The sequence below is a fragment of the Canis lupus genome, chromosome 11 (assembly GCF_011100685.1).
Source record: "Canis lupus familiaris isolate Mischka breed German Shepherd chromosome 11, alternate assembly UU_Cfam_GSD_1.0, whole genome shotgun sequence".
Taxonomy (NCBI): domain Eukaryota; kingdom Metazoa; phylum Chordata; class Mammalia; order Carnivora; family Canidae; genus Canis; species Canis lupus.
The window spans coordinates 13,303,997-13,330,772 of record NC_049232.1 but is presented as its reverse complement, the minus strand read 5'-3'; the positions used below and the strand labels follow the sequence as shown (position 1 = coordinate 13,330,772).

General features: G+C 34.8%; 1 protein-coding gene across 14 annotated transcripts in view; it reads right to left on the bottom strand.

Annotated features, from left to right (window-relative positions):
- Nucleotides 1-26,776, bottom strand: part of CSNK1G3 (casein kinase 1 gamma 3) — a 107,884-nt gene that overhangs the window by 30,315 nt on the left and 50,793 nt on the right. For 13 of the 14 annotated variants that reach the window (XM_038551985.1, XM_038551986.1, XM_038551979.1 and 10 more), the window contains 2 exons: nucleotides 16,643-16,791; nucleotides 14,847-15,081 (listed from right to left, as the gene is read on the bottom strand). In XM_038551985.1, coding sequence (XP_038407913.1) covers nucleotides 14,847-15,081; nucleotides 16,643-16,791 — 384 coding nt within the window. Of the gene's footprint in view, nucleotides 1-14,846; nucleotides 15,082-16,642; nucleotides 16,792-20,621; nucleotides 20,714-26,776 lie in introns of all 14 variants that reach the window. The other variant, XM_038551992.1, reaches the window with a different exon arrangement.

Here is a 26,776-nt window from a genome sequence, read left to right as displayed (position 1 = left end):
GCACGTAACTAAGTGACAATTACAGATGAAGGCTTGGAAAGATACTCACATCTGCTGAGTTTTTCAATGTTTTTGTCACTGAAGTTAAATGCCTAAGATTTATTACTATTTTAAAATAATACAAAAACTTCGGGGTTTCGTACATAGCAGAGCAGCTCCTTCGCTGCGATCTATTAAAAGTCAGCCCTTGACACAGGGTTTGTAAAAAATAAAATAAAATAAAGTAAAATAATATAAAAACTCTAACAATAAGAGGAAGAAACAGTACTTTAATTATAAAAAGATGTTCATGTGTAAGACATTTTATCCAAATGAGTAATCATCATACTACCTAAGCAGTACAGAAAGTTTTTGAAAAAGCAAACTTTTCAAAGCATGGCTCTGCACTAGCGCAAACGGGACAGAAAACCTTTTAATTTCTACTATGTAATCTCACTCTACAATTGCTTTCTGTACCACTAGCTACAGTTTGCATATATGTTGTGATATTATCTAGTCAATATCTATCCTCCAACCAGAGAGCAGATTATAGGACAGCAGATGTCTCTTGGCTCATTTTCCTCAGGACTGAGTATAATGGCTGCATAGGGCAGGCACTCAACATGTACTAAATATAAAAATGTGCATTTGAAAATATATAATACTAGATATGTGTCCCTTTCCTAGAAGCAAACGAAGATATTCAGAAGAAAACATATCAAATTGTTAGTAATTAGGATTATGAGATTAGAGGATTAAACAAGACATTCCACCTTCTTATTTCATATACTCAAACTGCAGTATAATGCAAATTTTTCCCTTTTGCTTGTATTTTCTATTACAACAATGTAAGCATATGCTATTAGAAACAGAAAACTTTCAAAATAAGTAAAATAGACTTAAAGTCTTTTTAGAGCCATTAATAAAAGTGGGGATGTGAATAACATGAAAAAAATGAGTAATATATTTTATATATACAATTTCACTTTATTAGATCCCAGGAACCTAAAGAATGGAGTTATGCAAAGAAAAAAAAATTATTTCTGAAGTCCCACTGAGAATCACAATCATCCCTAAAACTTTTTCTTTTCAAAAGATTTTATTTACTTATTCATGAGAGACACAGAGAGAGAGGCAGAGACACAGGCAGACTCAATCCCAGGACTCCGAGATCACGCCCGGAGCGGACGGCAGATGGCTCAACCACTGAGCCACCCAAGCGTCCTACCTCTAAAACTTTTAAAAGCCTCAAATGAGCAGATCTAATGCTGGAGACTGATTCCTTGTATATGTATGACATGCGCTAGAAGAACGTGCATTTTTTAAAACTTAGCAGATGATTCTGAAATACAGCCAGATTTGATAAGCACTAAAAAAAGAAACTATTTTTACTGAAGTATACTTTACACATAATAAAATACACGCATTATAAGGGTAGAGTTTGAAAAACTTTAACAAGGTCATCAAAGCATCACCACAATAAACAAGTATTTCCAACACTCCAAAAAGTTACCTAATGCCCATTGCCTGTTTTTTTCCCCTCCCCTGGCCTCGAAATATCCACTTACCTGCTTTCTGTCAGGCTACACTAAATTTGATTTTTTTTTTAATAGAGTTTCACATGAAAAACATCATATGCTATGGACACTTGGGTCCAAATTCTTTCACTCAACATAATGTCTTTATGTTTGTCCATGCGTTGGTAGTTCATTACTTTTTATTGCTGAGTAGTATACCACAATATATTTATATGTTCAACAGTTGATGGACCATGAGTAACTTCCAGTTTGGGGCTACTGTGAATAAAGCCTTTATGAACATCCTAATACAAATCTTTGTGTGAACATATGTTTCCATTTCTCTTGTGTAAATATTTAGGAGGATTACTGCTTCATATGGAAAGTGTAGACTTTACTTTTTAAGATACTTCTATACTGTATTCCAAAGAAATTGTGCCATTTTATATTTCCACCAACAAAGTACAAGAATTCCAGTTGCTGTAGTGCCCATCCTACATTTAGTTAGCATAGTCACTCTTTTATATTTTAGCCATGCTAATGGCTGTGAGGTGTTAGCTCACTGTGATTTAATTTGAATTTCACCAGTGACTAATATTTTTTGAGCAGTTTCAGTGTTACTGCTTATTCATACATCTTTTTTGTGAAGTGTCTATTTAAATATTTTACTCATTTTTTTAAATTGTACTATTTGTCTTGTTATAAAGTTGTAAGAGTTGTTTGTGTATTCCAGGTACAAGTAGTTGTCAGATATAAGTTTTGCAAGTACATTCTCCCACATTGTAGTTTGCTTTGTTTTCTTAACAGTATATTTCAAAGAACAGAATTTCACATTTTGATGAAGCACAACATATATAAGGTTTTTGTTGTTGTTTGCTTATGCTTTTTTATGTCCTATCTGAAAATCGCTGGTAAGTCTAATGTTAGAAAGATTTTCTATTTTTTCTTCAAGAAATTCTACAGTTTGGGTTCTTAAACTTAAATCTAGGATTCTTTGCATCTGGGTAGGGGTCCATTTCAGGACTCTGTATTGTGACTCATTTATCTATGTCTAGGCCAACATCACCACATAGAAGAAGAAGGGAAAAAAATAATGATAAATGAGGAAACCAATGATGACAAAAAAAGACAATTTTAAAAAACCACAAAATCAAAAGCTGGCTACATGAAAAATTCAATAAAATTAATGCTCTCACTAGGCTAAAAGAATGAAAATACAAATTACTAGCATCAGGAGCAACAAAGGGGCACCAGGAGAGATCCTACATACATAAAAAGAATGGTAAAAAAGAGTGGTAAAAGAATATTATGAACTTATGCCAGTAAATTCAACAACTCAGATGAAATGGACAAATGCCTTGAAAGCTACAAGTTACAAAGATAATGTGAATAGTTCTATAATAAATAAAGAGATTTAATTTATAATTTAAAAACTTCCCAAAATATAAGTGAAGGTGAGAGAGCATCACTAGTAAATTCTATTAAACAGTTAAGGAATAATACTAGCTCTAAACAAACTCTTTCAGGAAGCAGAGAAGGGAATCTTTCCCAACTCTTTTCATTAACGATATTACCAGTAAAAGACATTAAAAGCAAAGGAAAATACAGGAAATGTCCCTCATCAACACAGTCACAAAATCCTTCAAAAGCTAATACACCATGACTAAGTAGAGTTCATCCTATGAATTTAAGATTGGTTTAACTTTCAAAAACCAATGTAATTGATCATATTAATAAAAGATATAAATCATATGATTACCTAAAAAGATACAGAAAAAGCACTTAATAAAACATAACGCGCATTTACAATAAAAAAATACTCATTAAACAAGGAATAGACAAAAAACTTCATTCTGACAAAAGACTTCTATGAAAAGCCTGTAACTAATATAATTCTTACATGGGAAAGGCACCCCTACAATCAGGAACAAAACAAGGATGTTCACTCTCACATTATCTACTCAGTGTCGTAATGGAAACTCTTGTTTCTACAAAAAAAAAAAAAAAAAAAAAAAAATTTAAAGGTATTCAGATTGGAAATGAGTAAGCGAAACTAGTTTTCTCTGCAGACTATATGACTATATGTGAAAAATCCTAAGTAATCTACAAAAAAGCTCTGAGAACTAGTATATGAGTCTTTAGCAAGGTTACAGGATACAAGGTCAACTTATAAAAATCAACTGTGGGCAGCCCGGGGTGGCTCAGCGGTTTAGCGCCGCCTTCAGCCAGGTCATGACCCTGGAGACCAGGGATCAAGTCCAACATCGGGCTCCCTGCGAGGAGCCTGCTTTTCCCTGCCTGTGTCTCGGCCTCTCTTTCTCTGTCTCTAATGAATAAATAAATAAAATCTTTTAAAAAAATAAAAATCAACTGTACTTTTTTGAAAGCAATCAACAACTGGAAAAACAAATTTAAAAGGCAATACCATTTTCAGCAGCATCAAAAAGTTAAGAAATATTGTAGAGATAAATTTCAAGGACTGAACAATACATAAATACTGACCCCTCCAAGTAGCACTGTTAAAGAGTAGAACACAATATAAAAGTCAATTTTCCTCTAAATTCTATCCAAGGTGTGGGATTCAGTTACTACAGTATCCACAAGCCATGATCATGAGTGATCTTGCCTATATGGTTGTCTCAGAGAACAGTATTAGTCTCAAAACCTCCACAGTATTTTAAGGTTCAAGCCATAAATACAAGCTAGTAAAATAAACCACTTCTGAAACTCAGTCTGAAATGTTCCTTACCCTCATAATTCTTTTCTTTGTGTTTTTTCATCAACTGACAAATCTGGAAGTAAATTTCATCATGTAGTGAGTAATAGAAGTCATGGGGAAGGCTTTATCTTTGAAACACAGTAATAACTAAAGAATACCTCCTCAGGTCTTTAACAGTTCTGTTTCATGGCGGGGGGGGGGGGGGGGGGGGGGGGGGGGGGGGGGGGGACGACTCCCAAAGGCAATCTGGTCCTTATTAAACCCTGTTCACATTTTTTTAAAGCTCTTAACTACAAAGGCCTGTTTGAAAATGGATGCTTCCCTCAAAGCCAAGAATCCTTATTATAAGGACCCTTAGCATGAGCAACTAGGAAGAAAGCGATGATTTACTTTACAATAGGTATCATTAACGAGTCTTTTAAATAGGTTTTCCATTAAGTTTAAAAGTTATGTAAAGAGTCAATTAAACTTTGCTTTTTAAGGATATATGTATCACATAAAATACATATAACCAACACATATTAAGAGCCTAGTATGGGTCAGTGTGTCATTTTGATGATCTTTTAAAATTCTAGCTATATTCAAAGCAACAACTAATCCCAAATAAGAAAACAAAAGCTCAGAAAGGTTAAGAGACTAGCCCAAAACTATGCACCTGAAAGAGAAAGGCAGAATTCTAAACCACATATCCACACTTTTTTCATGTCAGAAAGCAAAAGCAAAACAGAAACCATCAATTATTCAAATGTTTATTGTACACCCTCTGCAATACTTTTCTACTTAAAAGTTCTACTCCTTACCTCAACATTATTTTCCTCTTTATAAACTGATTTTATTCCTCGTATGCCTAGAACTGTTTTCTATTTTGATTGAATTTCAATTTTCAGCAACAGAAAAATACTCCCTTTTTCATTAGCTCAAATTTACTCTTGTCAAAAAAAATATATACAAACACTTAGCAGAAAACTTTGTAATATGGGATCCCTGGGTGGCGCAGCGGTTTGGCGCCTGCCTTTGGCCCAGGGCGCGATCCTGGAGACCCGGGATCGAATCCCACGTCGAGCTCCCGGTGCATGGAGCCTGCTTCTCCCTCTGCCTGTGTCTCTGCCTCTCTCTCTCTCTCTGTGACTATCATAAAATAAATAAATTTAAAAAAAAAAAAAAAAAAACTTTGTAATATACACATATATGTGGGCAAAAAAATAAGCTAGCTCATTACTGCATTTTCCTGCAAAAATGAAAAATGAGATCAAGACCTGTTAGTTAAAACTAAATACAGGCAAGACAAGGGAGCTCAAAAGAAAACAATGAAGAAAACCTCTCCCTGAAGAAAATGTAAATCATTCTTTATATATAAATAAAAAACTGGGGATCCCTGGGTGGCCCAGAAGTTTAGCACCTGCCTTCAGCCCATGGTATGATCCTAGAGTCCCAGGATCAAGTGCCATATTGGGCTCCCTGTAAGGAACCTGCTTCTCCCTCTGCCTGTGTCTCTGCCTCTCTGTGTGTCTCTTATGAATAAATAAATAAAATATTTTTTAAAATAAACACAAATTTTAAAGCAAAAATTACAAGTAAATATTTCACTTTTTTCTTCCTAAAAATGTTAAAAAAAAAAAACACTCTCTTTCTCAAGATTTACTGAGCTCATTAACATCTTTCAAAATTATATAATTAAGATGGTTTTTGTTAAATGAAAACACAAACCTATTTAGGAAAAGAAAAGACACAATTATGCAAGACAATTTGCTGCAACAACTCACCAATCCAGATACCCAGTCTAGCAATAACAAGAATGCATAAAGAGAAAAAACTTTTCTGAGCAATGGAACTCAGCACATGCATTCATCTGATTCCTAAAGAAGTCCTCTTGAAATCCAGTTCTCTTAATTTAGATAAGACCCAATGAATTTGGCTATCAAGAAAAGCAAATCAAAAGAACAGCGTACTGCCAGCAACAGTACTACACAAGATAAATAGTATGCTACAAGACATTTAATATTAAAAAACCCTATTAAAAAATACACTACCCAAAATAACTATAAATCTTCAGTAATCAATACACAGTAGTTTGTGAAAGAACAAAAAGATAATTGAATAGAATATAGAGAGCCAAAAATAGACCAACATAACAAATATAATCATCTTTGACAAACAAGCACAAGCAATACAATGCGGCAAAGTTTTTTCAACCAATGGTACTCAAACAACTGGATATCATCCATATGTAAAAAAAAATTAATCTAGACATAGATTTTACACTCTTTACAAAAATTAACCAAAATGGGTCAAAAGACCTGTCAATTGCAAAACTATAGAATTCCTGGAGTTTAACATGGAGAAAATCTAGATGACCATGGGTTTGGAGATGACTTTTTAGATATAACACCAAAGGTGTGACCATTGAAAGAAATAGTTGATGAGCTAGACTTCGTTAAAATTAAAACTTCAGTTTTCTGCTAAAGACACTGTCAAGAGAATAAAGATAAGCCACAGACTAGGAGAAAATATTTGCAAAAGATACAACTCATAAAGAGCTATTATCCAAAATATACAAAGAACTCTTAAAATCAACAGTAATAAAACAAATAACCTGATTAAAAATGGGCCAAAGAGGGGCACCTGGGTGGCTCAGTGGTTGAGCATCTGCCTTTGGCTTAGGCTGTGATCCCAGAGTACTGGGATCAAGATCCGCATCAGGTTCCCTCTCCCTCTCCCTCTGCCTATGTCTCTGCCTCCCTCTGTGTGTCTCTCATGAATAAATAAAATCCTTTAAAAAGTTTGAAAAAAAATTAAAGTAAAAATGCACAAGACCTTAAAAGACACCTCACCAAAAAGATACACAGATGACAAGTAAGCATATGAAAAAATGCTACACATCCTGTGTCATCAGGAAACACAAATTAAAATGAGATAACACTACTGTAACACAGTGATTTATAGGAAATATAATCATCATTCAGATGACATTCACCAGATATATATTTCTTAAGATATATTCAGTCTTTAGCCACAGTTCTTTTTTTTTTTTTAAAAGATTTTATGTATTTATTCATGAGAGACAGAGAAAGAGAGGCAGAGACACAGGCAGAAGGAGAAGCAGGCTCCATGCAGAGAGCCCAACGTTAAGACTTGATCCTGGATCTCCAGGATCACACCCTGGGCCAAAGGCAGCACTAAACCGCTGAGCCACCCAGGCTGTACTAGCCACAGTTCTGGAAAACACTTCCGGACCATAAAGGTGAAATGGGTATCCTGTTATTAATGAAGGTGAATTCTGAACCCTCTCAAGGTCAGGGGCTGGTTGCCAGGAAGACCAACCATATGATTAGAGGGTTGGAAATTTCAGTCCCACCCCCACAACCTTTGGCAGGGAAGAGAGGCTGAAGGTTGAATTAGCCAATGGCCAAGGCATTAGTCAATCATGACTATGTAATGAACCCCCCATAAAAACCTAAGAGGTTTTTACCCTTTACAACTCTTTTACCCTTTTAGGAGACTTTACACACTTGGGGAACCAGAACGCTTGCATGTGTCACCAAGCCAGGTCCCACAAGCTTCACTAGGACAGAAGTGCCTTTGAGATCTCATCCTACATTCTTATCCTTTATCATGTCCTATAATAAACTGGTAAACCTAAGTAAGTTCTTTCCTGAAGTCTATGAAACCACTCTAGCAAATAAATTGAACTTAAGGAAGGCGGTACTGGAGCCTCTTATCTGCAGATAATCAGTCAGAAGCACAGGTAACAGCCTAGAGCTTCAAAGTGGTATCTGAAGTAGGATGTGGAGAGCAATCCTGTAGGAAGGAATTCTTAACACCTTGGGATCAGATGCTATCTCCAGGTAGACAATGTCAGAATTTAAGCTGAATTCTACTACAAGTGTCTGAGAATTGCTTGGTGTTGTGGAGGGAAAAAGCTCTTTTCCACACAGGAGTTTGTCCCAGGAACCCTAGAAGAACTACATAGCCATTAATAAAGGTGGAAATCTAAAACACTAACAATACCAAGGGCTGGCAAGAATGTGGAGCAACAGGAGCTCTCATTTCTTGGCGGTGGGAATGCAAAATGTGCAGCCACTCTGGAAGATAGTTTAGGGGCTTCTTACAACATACTTCTAACATATGATCCAGCATTGTCCTTGGTATTTACCCAAAGGAGTTGAAAACGTAGGTCCCATAAAAACCTGTACATAGGGGGATCCCTGGGTGGCTCAGCGGTTTGAAGCCTGCCTTCGTTTGGCCCAGGGCGTGATCCTGGAGTCCTGGGATCAAGTCCCACATCAGGCACCCTGCATGGAACCTGCTTCTCCCTATCCTGCCTATCTCTGCCTCTGTGTGTGTGTGTGTGTGTGTGTGTGTGTGTCTCATGAATAAATAAATAAAATCTTAAAAAAAACTGTACATGGATGTTTATAGCAGCTTTATTCATAATTGCCAAAATTTGGAGGCAATCAAGATGCCCTTCAGTAGAAGAATGAGTAAAAAAACTATGGTACCTCCAGACAATGCAATATTATTCAGCACTAAAAAGAAATGAGCTATCAAGAAACCTTGGAAAACCTTGGAAACCTATGGAAAACATGGAGAAATCTTAAATGCATATTACCAAGTAAAAGAAGCCAGTTTGAAAAGGCTACATACTGTTTATTTCAAACTACATGGTATTTGGAAAAGGCAAAACTATGGAGACAATAAAAAGACCAGTGGTTGCCAGGGGTTTGGAGAGAGGGAGGTGAGGGAGAAGGGATGATTAGGTGGAGCATAGAGGATGCCTAGGGAAGTAAAACTCTCCTGTATGATACTATAATGGTGGATACATGTAATTATAAATGTATCCAAAACCCACAGAATGTGCAATACCAAGAGTAAACTATGGACTCTAGATGGATAATGATGTGTCAGTGTAGGTTCATCAAATGTACCAGTCTGGTGGGGAATGTGGATATTGGGGTGGTGCTGCAGGGAGTATAAGGGAAATCTCTGTACCTTCTGCCTAACTTTCTGTAAATCAAAAACTTCTTTAAAAAAACTGTTCTAAAAAATAACATCTATTAAAAAAAAGCACTGGTATTTAAATGCATTTTCTCTAAACTTAGATAACCTTCTCCAACTAAACTTGATTACTATATAATAGTAATCATACAAAACTTACAAAGCTGAATCATCCAGAAAATGTAAATCATGCTCATCATATTTTGTCTAAGAAAATGAGGAATTGTCCAATTCATTTTTAAACTGTTAAAATGTAATTATAAAATGTAAATACATGTTTTTAAACTGCTAAAAAGCTGTTTGGGAGCCTCAGAGCTGTCCTCAGGAATTTGGGCAATTAACTGAGAAATTATATGAATCACATCATCAGATGACAGCACAGAAAGAAGGCATTTTTGTAAAACCATTCTGTGATCCCTTTGCTCCTATACAGAAAGCTTACCACTTAGAGGCTTGAAATGTTATTCTTCTAAGCAACACAGATTTTTATTAACACAAAGCAAATGGCAGTTTATTCCTCAAATCCTAGTCCCTTTCTTTATGAATACTCAATAATAATTTTTTTAAAAATTAGACAATTCTAATGTTACTTACTAGAGAGAAATGCATAGTATTTATGCTATCTCAAATGACTTAAACAAGAGTTTTTTCATGAAAGGAAAAAGTGATCCAAAAGGAAGATTATGAGGTTCAAAGCAGTTGACAAAACAAAACAAAACAAAACAAAACTCTTTAAAAAGATTAAAAATAAGACACTCAAGCAGACACAATTTAAAAAAACAATTCAACATGATAACAGTAAAGAAGGCTTCCACTAAGGCAGACTACAGAAATCCACATGTCACACAAAGCTTTAGTAAGATTTAATCTTGGACAGTGACTTAAGAAGGTTTTAGAAGGTACATAAGTGAAGCACGACATCTGCATTTTGAACATTAATCATCCAGTGAAGATCAACAGATACGTAACACAGGAATAAAGAGGCTAAAATCCACAATGTGATTTTACACTATTCTTCCATCTTTTTCCTTTTCAAATCTGATACAATGCAGTGATCTTCACAAAGAAAAATAAATCTGCACAAATGTCTATATGGTCAAATTCTCTTTTGAAGTATGTATGTACAAAGTTCTTGAATGCACAAGAATAAATAAATGAATAAGAAGGCTTTAATTCCTCTTAAAAAGGTAATCACCAAAGCCCAGGCAAAGCAGGAAAGAAATCATAGAAAAGAAATAATATATACACAAATTAAAATCACCACTAAAAGATCATATTTTCACTACTTTTTCTTTTTTATTTGCTCCTGACTCCTCACAAAGCCAAGTGCTCTAGAAACTCAAAACATCACTAATAAGCCCACGTTCGCAGCCATCTCACTTAAAAATGCTTTAACTCTTCAGCACTTAAACTCACATGACTTTAGCTTACTCTTAACTTCTTAAAAAACAGGAAATCATGTAATCTGGGAAACAAATTTTCTGTCTGTTAATATTGCCCACTACTTCCCAAGTACTATGTCAAAACTGAGAAGCAGGGTTTTGATAAATAGGAGAAAGTAAGGATTAAAGCTTTAGTTCTTTGTAATACTGGCCAAAGAAATATTTTATTTGTTTTCTTTCTGAAAAAGGAGTAAAAAGAGACTATTCTAATAGTTAAATGCCATTTCCCAAGCTCTGAAGGCTTTTCCTAACAAGGACAAACATATCAGATTCGCTTTGCCATTTCTACAAATAGAATGCTGTTAAATTTACCATTGTTCAGATAAAAAAAAACACTGGGCCATAAGGAAGTTGTGACTTCATGTCTCACAATAAAATGGTGGTGAACCTTTGTTAGTTGTTATGAAATAGTCTGTTAACAACTACCATGACATGAAAATCTCTCACAGACACTGTTCATATAAGTACAGGTGTGTCTGATTTTAATAGAAGACACAATTCCGAAAGTTGTGTATCTACTCAACCTTATTTTAAATCTATCACAAAAGTGTGCTATTGAAAGGCACTCCTCCCGCAAACACTACCTGAAGGCAACTAATTTTAGATATTTGAAACTTTTCTTAAAGTAAGGCAAATTTGCATTTTTCAGGCATTTCAGACAGCTGAAAAGAAAAAAAATACCATGGCTCTACTATCAGGAGGCTGTCAGGGAAAATCCTATTAGCAAGTGCTATTAGTTCTGATCGAGAGAAGAAACAGGGACATGGCATATATAGCAGGTAAGTCTGGAAAGAAGCCTGGGTCAGATGACTGCTAAGGTCTTTAACAAGTGACTATATACTGTAAGGTACACTTGAGCAGTGATGATGGGTAAGTACTGACTGGTTTACATTTCTGTCTATTCTTCCTTTTGAGTGAGATGTCAGGGATGAAATCTAAAAGCAGAAAATTAAGTTTGACTTTCTCTGATATGAAAACTTATCATGGTTTAAAACTTAAAAATAAACTACTATAAATATAACCTAGAACTGATTTTTTTTAGAAAGGCAAAGAAGTAACTCCATGGGAAAGAATATGGCATCATAAAAAGAACCTGAAAGTATAATAATTCACACCACATAAAAATTAATTCTAGATGGTAAAAGAAAACATAGAATGTCTTCATCTAATGGGGACAAAGACTTCTTAGGATTCAAATAGTAATAATCATAAAACAAAAAATTAATAATTGATTTCACAAATATTTACAACTTCTGCACATCCACTGGCACCATTAAGATAATGAGTAGATAAGCCACAGACTAGGAGAATCTACTCACAGTACATATATATATTTGGGAAAGAATTCATATACAGGACATATAAAGAATTCCTACAAATCAATAATCAAATGACACACATGTCACAAAAGAATATATACAAATGGTCAATAAGCACAGGAAACTGCTCAGAATCATGAGTTATGGAGAAACAAAATATTATTACATACCCACTACAACAGCTAAAATGAAAAAGAATGACAACTCCAACTGTTGTCAAGACTGTGAAACAAACATAACTCTCATTCACTGCTGGTGGAAACAAAATGGTGTGAATACTTTGGGGTACTGATGGGCAGATTCCTATAAAGTTAAACAATACCTACTATATGACCCAACAATAATTCTAATCTTAGATATTTACCCAAAAGAACTGAAAACATATGCCCACTAAAAGGTTTAAAAATCTCTATTAGTAAAAACCTTTTAATAATCAAAATGTTCATCAACATTAAAATATAAAATCTGTGTAGGATATTTGTGCAATGGAATACTGGTTAGCCTTAAAAAGAAACAAATTATCAGGGTGCCTCCATGGCTCAGTCTGTTGAGTGCCCAATTCTTGATCTTGGCCCACATCATAATCTCACAGTCAAGAGATCAAGCCCCGAGTCCGGCTCAGTGCTGGGTGTGGAGCCTGCTTAAGAATCTCTTTCCCTCCCTCTTCTCTAAAAAAAAAAAGAAATGCCCCTCCCTCTTCTCTAAAAAAAAAAAGAAAAGAAAAGAATACTGAAAAATAAACATTAGCCTCATACTAAGCAAAAGAAGCCAGATGATTCCATTTATACGAAGTAACAGAATTAGCAAAACTAATCTATGGTAAAAGAAATCCTATCAATGGTCACTTTTGGACAAAGTATGGAGAGAACAAGAATAAAGTCTAGAGGATGATGATAATGTAAATTTTGACAGGGCTGTGGACTATCCATACTCAAATGCTGTAAATTTTACTCAATGTAAATTTTATTTCAATTTAAAAATGAACTTTTCAATAAAACAAGAATTATAAATACTGTCAATTCTAGTAAGCTTGCTTTACATACTGCTATTAGCCATCAATTCTGAAACGATATTCTGAGGATCTTAGCCTTCTAACAATGAGTAAACAGAGTAGTGGTAGCCAGATTTCTCACTGTCCACAAAGAAAGACATATACAGAGGAAAGAGAAGGGAATTACACACATGGAAAACAAGGATGCTACTTTGTGGTATTAGACTAAAATTAAATGTATCAGCATCAACTCGTGATTCTTAATAGATAAGCATTAACACATGTGTAGGCATATTTGCATATGTATATATGTGTGGACATGTGATTCACATATACATATGCATTTCTAAGTTCTGCTACAGAAAGAGTCTAGAAATAATAACATACCAATAGCAATGAATATATCCAGTGCCCAAATCTTGCTATCATTATCCAATAAAAGGGAGAAACTACAAGAAAAATCTAGAACAATTTGTAGCTCCAGAAAGTAAAGGTCTCAATCATGAGAACAAAAGGATAGACCAGCCAGCTTGATGGAGCAACCAATGACCAAATCTGGGACAATGTGAGTAGTATCAAAAGAAAGAATGACAGTAATAAACTATACTGCTTTCAATAAAATTCAAATTCATGAGTCCATACTGACAAAAGTCCTTAAATGGGAAAGGAAGAAAAACCTTTGCTTACATTAGATCAATAAATACACAAAGAATAATCAATTAGGAAATCATCACTGGATGCTAAATCTAGTAAGTAAAATTTGAGGAGGAACAACATATTTGTATTTACATAAACTCAAAAATCTACTTACAAAATACTTTTGAATTGCAAAGAGAAAACTTATAGATGGAGGATCTTAGAAGACACTACACTAAAGCAATGGGCCAAAACTTGAAACCAAATGCCATCATATGCCTCCTGACTTGATGCACTGACAACATGTCACTTGTGATTTTGTGCTACAAATGCATACTCAAATAGAATCATGAAGAAATTATGAGACAGACTCAAATTGAAGACATTCCACAAAATAGCCAAAGGTACTTCACAAAAATATCCAGGTCATGAACCATAAAGAAAGGTAAAGGAGTGTTCCAAATAAAAAGAGACTAAAGAGATGTGACAAACAAATTACATGTTCCTGGACAGGGAAAAAAAAAAAAAAAAAACTGTAAGAAACTCTGTAAGGTTGATATTATCGTATAAGGAACCCTCTTTAAAAAGTTACATAATTTGCCCCAAGTCATATAGTTACTACCTAGTAAACAAAACCACTAAGGTAGGGCAGCCCGGGTGACCCAGCGGTTTAGCGCCGCCTTCAGCCCAAGACTGATCCTGGATTGGGTCCCGCGTCGGGCTCCCTGCATGGAGCCTGCTTCTCCCTCTGCCTGTGTCTCCGCCTCTCTCTCTCTCTGTATCCCTCGTGAATAAATAAATAAAATCTTTAAAAAAAAAAAAAAACACTAAGATATATACTCTTAGCATTAAATGTATTGGGTAGGATGCCCTCTCCATGGCTTGCTGTATCAAAGAGCCAGTCTCAATCAAAAATCTTCACACACTAAATGCAGCTAAAATTAAGTATTTGCTCATATTCTTTAATATAAGAATAATCATATGCATCAGCCTCACTGTGTATCAAAGCTGAACATTTCAAGTTGTCACATAAAAAAAAGACATGGTGAATGATATGCCATTCATTTACCCTAAAACAACTTAAAGAGTTGTAATAAATATAAATTAAAGTTAACTCTAGCTAGCTGTGATAAATATTACAACAGAAGCAACTGTAATCCCCCCAAAACTGAACCATAATAACAAAAACTTGCACTGTTAGCATAGTTACTAAATTCAAATTTCTGTACTTATGAAAGGTATACATACCTTTTCCTAAATGTGTGTTTATGCTCATATATCTAGCTGTTCCTGTAAGGCTCTTGTGTTCTCTGTATGGTATGTGTTTCTTCGTCTCTGGATCAATATATTCCTTTGCCAAACCAAAATCTATAATATGAATAACTTGCTGGGTTTTGTTTCCTGGACGTCCTATTAAGAAGTTCTCAGGCTTTACATCTCTGTATATCAAGTTCTTTGAGTGGACATATTCCATGCGAGAGATCTTGATTCACCAAAAAAAAAAAAAAAAAAAAAAAAAGGAAAGAAAGAAAAAAGAAAGTTTTATTTTAGGCTATGACTAGCATAAAAAAAGCATGATAGAGACGAGAAAATTCTCACAATGAAAACAACATAAAGAAGAAAAAAGAAACTGTTTCAACCCTTTAAAAGTAATATAATATCAGTCTATAGTTTCTCAAAAATATATTCAATTATGACTAGAAGTCTTTGGTTTCACTATTACAGTCACTTATAAATGAAAGTATTTGAACTTCATAAATTGCTTTCATGCTGGTAAGCCAGATCTGTCAGCACTTATAGATGAAGCCACCTCAGACAACCAAACAAGTCTACTAATACAAAGTCTTGAACTGAGACATACAGAGACATCTTCATAAAGCTGGAATCTGTTCTTCCTTATCAATTCAATCATGGAGTAACTGTTATATTAAAGAAACTTAGAGTCTAAATTGTTAAATAAAAACAACACAGTATCCTTCAGGAGACCTCTTTTTTCTTTTTATAACTTACTTATGTCTTTCTTTAGGTATTAAACATTTTAAAAGATCTTGAAACCAGAAAATTCTGGAAGACCACTCTAATGATAATATGATAATTCCACTAATTCTTTTACACATTCTCAAACAATGTTCATTGTATAAACTGTCACAGTGTAGGACATGACAAACAAGAAAACAAAATTGCTTCATTTAGTGATAATAATAGTTGACAACACAATATAAACACACAGCCACTTAGGTAGGACATTTTAGTTTGTTAACAAATTCTGGATCATAATATACAATATTCTATGACCAACACTCTTCATTAATGATATATTTTGAGCATTTTCCAGGTTACAGGACATTTTTTAATACACAGTTTTTAAAGGCTACATATTATTTTATGGCTATTAATAATTTATTCAACTAATCCTATTATCTCTACATTTGGGTTTTTTCTCACTTTATGATAAACATCCTTGCACAATATGCTTTTAAGTATATGTGAACATAGGCTGGATATATTTGTAGAGGCAAAATTAATGAGTCAATGGAGAAAAACAATTTTAAGATTTTGCAACAGTCTACTGGCAGTGATTTCAAAACTGCCTTAAATCATTCTCTAAGTTGTTTCCTCATAGGTTCCTTGAAAATTTAAATATTTTATAAGACTCTCCCATTGTTTCTTCTTTTTCTAGGCCATTAGAATTTATCCCTAACATTATAAATCCACATTTCTCTTTTCTAAGCATTCCTCTTCTAATATGAAAACAAGGCCAGACACAATTCTCAAGCTGAGCATTCTGATCTTAAGGCACTAAGGTATTAATTCTTTTACCCAAATAAAATGTACTTGGCTGGGTTATTTTGAGTTCTACACATCCTAAAAAGACGAAATGAAAAAAAAAAAAAAAAAAAAAAAAGACGAAATGCAGAAACGTCATTAGGTCAAATGTTCTGTGAAGATAACAACACAGACCTTGAAATTTTCTATCTAAATGTGTGACAGGAAAGGAACCATACAACCACTGAAATGGCTTCAGAACCTCCTGCTTGACTTACCAGCTGGATAGCGATCATGAGAACTGTCTTAAGAGAAAACGTCCTGTCACATAAATCAAACAAATCTTCCAAACTAGGTCCCAGAAGTTCGAGCACCATGGCATTGTATTTACCACAAGGGCCAAAATAGTAAACTTGAGGTATACCATCTGGGGGAAAAGAAAAAGGATTTTAATCATTTCCTTATCTTAAATATCGTATTTTTCTTCCTTAGAAAATCAATAGGTGGCATTAATCTTTTTTTTTTCCAAGAACTGCAGCAGTATCTGCACTTTTTCCAAACATACAATGAATTTTTCCAGAATCAATCTCCTCCCTGTACCTTTTCCTTCATGTTCACAGGGCAGCCTGGTTCCATCTCTCCTGCAGCTGCATTACTGAACTACATCATAAACAGTGCTTCAGTGTTGGTCTCCAACACCTTACCAGAGAGAGGAAGTGAGAGAACATGTTTCCTTGCCACACAGGAAAGATACGATTTTTTTTTGTTGTTTTAAACAAACAAGTCACTGTTCTCTTTAGTAAGTCTGAAGTAGGCATAATGCTAGGATCACCCTCCAAGATTTCCATTCTCTGCACACACATCATACAATTCTCTTCCCACGAGTGCAGGTAAGACCCCAGATTTCATTCTTGTGATTAGGTTATGCTATGTAACAAGGTGATGTACTTAAGGCCTCATCAGTGGGCCTGAAGAAGTCAGGTAAGCCCTTTAAAAAGGAGGGTCCAAAAGTCAAAGATATTCAAAGCAGCAGAGAAACTCTCTTGTTGATTTTTAAAAAGCAAACTGTCATGTTGTAGAAGAGGCCATGTGCCCCGGAATGTTGGGCAGGCTCTAGCAACTGAGGGCCTCATTCCTATAGCCATGAGGTGTTGAACTCTGAAAATAATCAGTGAGCTTGGAAAAAGACTCTGAGCCTCAGGTCAGACTCTAGTCCAGGCTTACACCTAGATTTCAGCCTGGCAATACTCTCCACAGAGGACCCAGTTAAGCCATGCCTGGAGTCCTGGCCCACAGAAACTGAGAGATAAAGAAGTTTCTTCCACTATGCTACTAAATACTACGTAAGTTATTATATAATACAAAATAATACAAACCCCAAATATGAAGCCTAAATGCACATAAATCATTTATTTTTTAGAACTAAGAGATTTGCAATAAACATATCATCAGTGATCAATTTATCTTAACAATGCATTTATTTGTGTAAAGTAAACTCCTTCCATCTTCAACGTCTCACTTTTACTTTCAAGTGATTTTTTTTTTTTTTTGCTTGTTAGTTTGTTTTTAGTAATTTTAGAAGGGAAAAGAGTCTCTAGATAAAACTTTCCTATTCTTTTTTAAACTTTCCTATTCTTTTTTTAAACTGTCCCATTCTTTTTCAAATTCATTGTAGTTGCTTATCTGTAACATTAGCAATTTGAATAAGACCAGTTTTTCTCAAATGTGAATAGTGAGGCAGCAGAACATCTGGGGAAAAGAAGGCAAGACAGGTAATAAATTGGTGAGGGGAGTGGACACATTCAAACTGCATACATGACCCACCCCCAAAACAGATTCATATACACCCTCTCCATATGTGTATGTCAGCACACCCTGCCACACACGCACACACACAAACACTTCCCTTCACCATGGGGTATCACTGTTTTAGCATAAGCCACTCTTACCATAGCCAGTCTTGCAAGCATGCGTCAGATCTACCCCTCATATGTGTAAAAACAGGGGAAAAGTTCAGAAATAGTGAAATGAAAGCTCACTAAAGTTTATTCCAACTCTGAAATACTACTTTTATTGTGCTATACACTTGCTTTTATTATGCTATTAAGAGCCTGGAGCTGCAATTAAGACATTAATACTTCTGAGCTACTGAGTTTTTAAAATTATTTCCACAAGGCCATTTTTTTCCCCTCTCTGCCACTGGAAGTTAATTTTCATGCTCTTTATTTAGCAATCTCTAATAACTCACTTCTACTCTAGTTTGTTGCTTCTGATCTGTAAGATGCAAGCAAAGCAGATCATCAAGTTTGTTAGAACGATATATGGAATGGAAAACTAAACAGGTTCTGAGGTTCTTCCATGAAAGGACTGTCAAAGAGCTTTTCAACTTCTTTCAGAGGCACTATCTGTATTCTTAATATTCATTTAAATTGTTGTGAGATGACCTCTCAATAAGGTAGCAATATATCTTTGTTTATTAAATGACTGATTTATTCAAATGTTTTCAAAGCTTTCCAGAAACAGAAAATCATTTAAGTAATCTCAGGGTCTTAATTCAATCAATGCTTACAGAACAGGCACTACATCTTTATGCATAGGGTGAGACATGATGGGTTAAAAGGGTGGACAAGACACCTTGATCAAAAATAATTTAACCAGGGAATGCAAATTTAGGTTAACATTCAAATATCCACCAATGCAGCTCACCAGAGTAACAGAATAAATATGAAAAAACATGACATCATCTTAAGAGATACTGAAAAAGCATGTGACATCAACTCTCAGCAAATCTGGGAAAGAGGGTAACTTCCTCAGTCTGGTAAAGGGCCTCTATGAGAAACTCACAACTAACATCATACTTAATGGTAAAAGAATTAATGCTTTCCACTTATGACTGGAAACAAGACAAGGATGTCCACTTTCACCTCTTCTATTCAACAGTATAGAATTCTACATTGTTGAATTCTATTCAACAATGTAGAAAAAAAAAGCCATTTTCAAAAATGAACAGAGTCCGTTACTTTAAGAAAAAGTGAAATAATTTACTTGTTCCTATTTGTTACCAATAATAAAATTCAAGCTTTCACATAAAAATTAGATTTTTGCCAGGATGACTTTTGAAAGCTTCCCAATACTAAAGACAGAAAAACACAATACCTTTTCCGATAAAACTGTGGTAACATTTACTACAACTTAATTTTAGGTAATAAATATGGCGATAATTGAAAATCTCATTCAGTAAATCAGTTTTTTCCAAGTGACCAATGCATGTTTTTATAAAACCATGAACAGGTAAATGATCTAAAATATAATGGATTTTAATGTAAGAGAGACTAGGAAAACGTTTTTCCATGTGGCTTCTAGCTCTACACTACAACTTTAAGAAACTACCACTGGTCAAGTTTTAGTGTAGTACCAAAAAGATATTTATAATCTAAAAGCTACTTAATTAGCCCAGACTAACAAAGCTGTGAGTTAAAATCTTGTTGGTGAAATACGAATTGGAACATTTTTAGAAGAAAACTGTCCTAACCTTTTCAAAAAAACCAAAAACATGCATAAGACCATACTGAAGTTGTGGTGCTGGTAACAGTTAAAAAAAGGAAGGAAGGAAGGAAGGAAGGAAGGAAGGAAGGAAGGAAGGAAGGAAGGAAGGAAGGGAGGGAGGGAGGGAGGGAGGGAGGGAGGGAGGGAGGGAGGGAGGGAGGGAGGGAGAGAAAAAGAAACTAAATGGGAACTACCTAAACATCCATCAACTACAGACTAATTTAACAAATTATGTTCATCAATTATGTCATACCCATATTGTAGAACACAATACAGCCTTTAACTACCTGTGGGGATACACTGTGAAGGACAACTTCTGTTATTTACTTCCTATAATTCTGAAGTGATCAATTAATTATGTTGTTTACAACAATCATACATTACTTTTAAAATAAAATGTTTTAAATGAGTTCTTACACATACGAGAAGACACTAGAAGGAAAAAACAGAAAGCTAACAACAGAGATTAGTGGAAGCACAAGTGACTTCCACTTCCATTTTTATACTTTTTAAACTTTCCCAAATTGTTATGAAAAAATGCTATTTTTACAATCAGGAATAAAATGTCTTTGTGTGTCTCTCATGAATAAATAAAAAATCTTTTTAAAAAAGGAATAAAATGCTCATCTTTTATATTCTTCTGGAACCACAAAGAAAATCTTGATTGGAAAATGATTTAGACTACATTATTTAACCCATGTATTAACTTACTGAGCAAGTGTTTCTTAAACATCCTCCCAAATGTTGAAAATTATACAGGTGTACTTCTACTCATATTAACTATCAGCTTCATTCTGGAGCTCCTAGAAACAAAGCAAAGTATACCTTTCGGACTCTGTCACCTTATAATGTGTGTAGCCTCCCTTGCCTTCCCACCACACCTCACTAACACAAGGAACAGACCTATTCGAAGGCTCAGATTTATTTACTCTGTCTCATTTGAGCTCTTCTAAAGCTGCATTCCAGAAATTTCTACTCAAGCTCCGCCGTCCAAGCAGCCAACTTCTCATTTTACTCAACCTTCAAATCTCTTATCAAACTATCTCTATTAAACGTGACACAAAACTATAATTATTCACACACAATTTCTCACAGATGAGGAAAAGCATACATAAGGAAATCTGCTCTGCTCTACTTCATATAAGCCAACTTGTTGCTAGAGGAAAATTACTGCATCTCTAACATGTACATTCAATCAAGCTATTTACATAACATACCTTTGAGTTCTAAGTTTCTCAAAAACTTCCTTTTTTTAATGGTTTCAAAGTATCTCAAAATTACATATCTCTACCTTATTCATGATGGCTAAATTTCATAAAAAGCATTACATTTCATCGGGTAAATTTAACAGACACTTAGTCTAGGATTTGAATGAGAATACTTCAGTTTCATTATGCAATATAATTTTACCTTAATATATGACTCAGCATTAAATCTTTGGGGAATGAAAAAGGATAAGCAATTCTAAATGACTATGAATCATTGTGTTTACAAACTTCTTAGGTAAGTATTAATAATGTATTTCAACACCAATTTCTTTTTTTTTTTTTAAGATTTTATTTATTTATTTGAGAGAGCCAGAGGGGGAGAGAGGGAGAGAGAGAGGGAGAGAGAGAGGGGGAGAGAGAGAGAGGGAGAGGGAGAGGGAGAGGGACTATGCACATCAGCAGTGAGGAGGGGCAAAGGGACAGGGAGAAGCAGACTCCCCACTGAGCAGGGATTTGATCCCAAGACTCTGAGATCATGACCTCAGCCAAAGGCAGCCGCCCAACCAATTGAGCCACCCAGGTGCCCTCAACACCAATTTCATCTCACTGATGTACAAAATCAAGAATTACAATTTTTCTTTAAAACCCTAGGATGTAAAGCAAACTCTGCAAAGGTCAAACTAGAATTTCATTTCCCAGGACAAGTCTGGACAGTTTTCTAACACTGAGCAAATTAAATTGTTAGGAGTTAGGAAACATTGCAAGTAACAAAGGAGTGCTGGGGAGTACCCCAAGCAAAAACAAAATAAAACCACAGCTAATATGAACAGGGGAGGCAAAACCACCAGGAAGAGGATTTATGGAAGGAGGAGAGATGAAGGAAAAGAGGGTGAGAGAGAAGAGGAAGGCAGAAAGAAGCCTTAAAAAGAAGAGTAATGAGGTGTTAAATTACTACCCATACCTCTTGACCAAAGTACTTGGCTACTGAATTGTATGAATGCAATAACTCAGAGGCTGGATCAAGCTTTATGTTTGGTCTTATATCTAGTGAATTTTCAACTATAAACTTATACTACACCCAATTCCAATTGTTCTAAAAATCTTTGTAAGACTACTATAAAGAGCCATCCATTGTGAATTTATGAAAATTAGTTCTGATAATTTCCAGTATCCCTAACTTTCAAGGCAAGTATATTTTTTCTCCCAAGAATGGGCAAAAATACAAAATTCATATATTATTTGAAAATACAATCTCACCCTTTGTCTCCTAAAATTAATTTTATCAAACGCTTCTTCTTATATTTCAGCATTCCATTTAAGTGACAAAACATTAATTAATTAAAGTCACAGAACAACATTAGGAGGTGTAACAAATACTCTTAAGACTGCTTACTATATTTTGTGCCAGGTATTGAAGTACTTCAGCTCCTTATAGTTGGGCAATAGTTAAATGCATCATTAAAAGAAATAATACCATGACGTTTCTTTTCATTTTCATAACTGGTAGTATTCATATGGGAAGGATTAGAACAAAAGCCTTAAAATTCTGACTAGGAAATTTGAAATCTACAGATGTGCTTAAGAAATCCTAAAATCTGATTAGAAATACTATACAGAATTATCACATATGCTATAGTCTTTTTCAAGGAAGTTTCACTTTGAGGTGTTCTTAACCTTTAACATAAAAGCTTATACTCTTAACTCAGCAGTTCTCCACATGTGGTCTGGAGACACATCAAGGGAAGGGAATGGGTGGTCCATGAGACCCTTTCAGGAGGTCAATGACATCAAAATTGTTTTTACAACAACACTAAGATGTCATTTACCCTTTCCACTCTCCTTCTCTCACAAGCGAACGGTCATATTTTCCAGGGGCTACGTAACATGTGATATGTCAGTGGACTGAAAGAAGATGATAAGGAAAATCTAGCTGTTTTCTGGTAAGCCAGACATTAAAGAAATGTGCAAATTCGTAAAATAAAAGCACTCTTTTCAGATTTTTTTGATTTGGAAAATGTGGTTAGTTGTGATTTTAAAATGTTAGTGTTAATTCAAAATGAATTAATGTAGGAACAGTTTTATATTTGTTTTAATTTCTCATATGGTAAATATATATAACTCACAACAACAAAAGTTCTCTGGGATCTTCAAAAAGTTTGAAGGGTAAAAAAAGATCTTGAGACCCAGAAGTATGAAAATTGCTGACCTAGCTGAACAGCAAGCTCTGATGTGAACAAGCAGATGCAATGGGTTCCAGACGTGGCCAACAGTGGTTCCATTAAATATCATAACACCCACATTTAGAAATAAAATTCTACCAATGAACCCCAAATGAAATAAGGTCACCCCACGGTAAAAAGAAAATAAAAGTCCTTTCTGTGATAATACTCTTTACACATTTTGAGATCATTCTAAATTTCAAAGAACGTTAAAAAGAATAACACCTACAAACAAGTATTGTCCATTATATTGAATATTACATGAATAAAGAATATTGCATGAATATTGAATAAAATTATATTCATTATATTATGCTACATTATTCATTATTCAGTTATTATTCTCTGGGCCTAATTAATGAAGGAAAAAATAAATTCTCTGTATCATTTTACCCAAGCTTCTAGTTTACATATCTTTCTCTCACAATGTTACTTAATATTTAAATCAAAAATAAAAATGAAATATGAAACCATCAACAGTATTTAATGGTTTTATACTTTCAATCTTTTTAATATTACATAGAGAAATTTAAAAATTATGCTGCATTTTAGAAAATTAAATCCGTCACCATTTAGTCCTACCCTATTCAAAGGTATGTTTTTTTTTAATTTAAGATTCTTATGTGATTAATTTCTCACTAAAAATACTATAATTACCACACCACATAGAACTACTCTATACCTGCACCATATAAACCAAACTAAAAGCACTATTAGTTAACCTTTCCTTATTATGTTGATAATGCATAGCTTTCTTTAAGTGTATACATTCTCCATCAACTATGACTAACACAAAACCTTTGAACTGCTTCTATCAAAAGTAGCAACATACACAGGTAGTCACATATAAATTACTAAAAGTTCAGCAATGCATAACTGAAAGAAATTCCCATAAAGAGAGGTCTCTGTAAGGAATGAGAAATATTACGTATATTTACAATGTCTTCTCAAAGCAATTAAGCTATGACAGAAAAGGGAACTCTCAGAAGCTGCTACATCAACTGCTCTTGATCTGAGCTTACATTAAGTCTACACTAGTCACTGGCTCACTCATTACAGGATCCTTTATTATGTTTGTTAATACCAAACTGCAATGGGAGATATCCTAATTAGTTTATTCACTTCACTTCCATGGTTTTTACAGCATTTTCTTTCAGTTCTCTCAGACATTTATACACAGAAAGAACAGAATTTCTCATTTCTCAATATAGGAAACTTTTAATCAGGCTTCTCAATTAAAGGAACTTTAGATATTAATAAATGTAGATATCCAGCTTTAAAAGTTTTGTATTATTACAACCTTTCTTAAAAGTAAATGGTATGATCAGATTTCCATACATTATGGAATCACCAACACACATTTAACTAGCAAACAGCCCTAAATTGTCTTGAAAAGGAAGTGAAAATGGAGGTGTCTGTAAACCAGAGCAAAACACAGAGGAAATACCTAAATCGTGACTTTTTAACAAGGCACAAGCCAAGAAGGCAGAGAGGTCAGTACAAGGCAGGAAGAAGAGCTCTTTTAACAATTCTCAGAAGGCGGGATCCCTGGGTGGCGCAGCGGTTTAGCGCCTGCCTTTGGCCCAGGGCGCGATCCTGGAGACCCGGGATCGAATCCCACGTCGGGCTCCCTGCATGGAGCCTGCTTCTCCCTCTGCCTGTGTCTCTGCCTCTCTCTCTCTGTGTGTGTGACTATCATAAATAAATAAAAATTTAAAAAAAAAAAAAAAAAAAAACAATTCTCAGAAGGCAATACTATGGAGAAGTATAATTTTAGAAAGAGCCACTGCTGCTATTATCAAATTATTGTTTAGAACTACATAGTTCAAGGCACATCAAAAAGCCAAGGCACTCACTTAGAAACAATGATTTACATATGCGTGGTCTCAAACAGTGTGTTTAATACTACTTCTATAGTTACAGATCGCTGACAACAGTAATTTATAACAGAAAAAGATTATTCTACTTCCTCTCGTAAGTAATAATTTATGACAAAGAAAAGTTATTTTGCTTTCTGTCAGAAAGATTATCAGCTAATAAAGAAATTCTGGGGCAGCCCCAGTGGCTGCCCAATGGTTTAGCACCACGCCTTCAGCCCGGGATGTGATCCTAGAGACCCAGGATGGAGTCCCACATTGGGCTCCCTACGTGGAGCCGGCTTGTCCCTCTGCCTATGTCTCTGCCTCTCTCTCTTTCTGTCTCTCTCTCTCTCTGCCTCTCATGAATAAATAAATAAAATCTAAAAAAAATAAATATATATTTCAGGAGAGAAACAAAACAATGTCAGGAAATGTACTGCAAAAGAGGTGACATTTAGCTAGGGCCCAAAGAAAGAAGGAATTCATTGAGAAAGAAGGACATTTCACATAGGAGAATACAGAGGAAAATAATATGATCTATTCAAGGAAAAGTAAATTGAGTGTTACCAAAAAGTGGATTAGTAGAAAGAGAAAGAAATTTGGATTTTATGCTAAATGATATGACAGAACTTTGTGATCATCCCAATTGGCCGAAATCCGAGGCAATTACCCTTTTCATCTTGAATGGGTGTGCCACTAATAGCACAAGATAATCCAGAAGAGCAAACAGGTCTTTGGGAAGAGAGCAAAATCACTGGAAAAGTAAAGAGAAAAGAAGAGAGGGAGTGCAATTCTAGGTACACAGAATTTCTGATCCCACTAAGATCATACATGTATAACTAGATTTTAAGAATGGAGGCAAGGGAAAGAGAACTGGAAGTATTTGGACAGCAATTTCATCTGTTTTCTTCCTTCCGTTTCAAGAAATTCAGGACCATATGATGAAAGCCACATACTAAAAACAGGAGCACAATTCCTTACTTGTGAGCAGCTATATCAACCCTACAATTGTCTACCTGAGAACTGCTTGTTCATTTTTTCTCACAAAACATCCCTTCCCTTGTGTAAACTACTGCTATTGTGATTTTTATGACTGAAAAAGTCTTTTGTGCCCAGTGCAGTGGTCAGTGTGGTTTTGTCTCTGTTCCTCTTCTTACGTCATGCTCTATACTCTCCCCCTGTGGGATCTCAGTCATTCCCTTAGTTTTAGAAACCACCTATATGCTGATGATTCCCAAATCTAGATCTTCGTTTGACTCAATAAATGCTGACTGTATGTGACAAAACAAGACTATTCAATACATTACATTTTTTGCAATCTATTACAGAAAGCAGTAATGGTATGAAACAATACTCTAATCCTGGGGAAAGCTAAGTAGTGAGAGAGAGGCAGCCCCTCATGTACACACTGCAGTAATGTTATATAGGATAGTTTCAGTGTCTGTATAGAATGGATTCAGGAAACAAATACAAAAGAAAACAGAGATATTCTCAGGAAATATTCTATTTCAGAGAAACAGAGACATACGGACTTAGAGGAGGTTAAAAATACAGAAATTATATTTTTTTTTCACAGATAG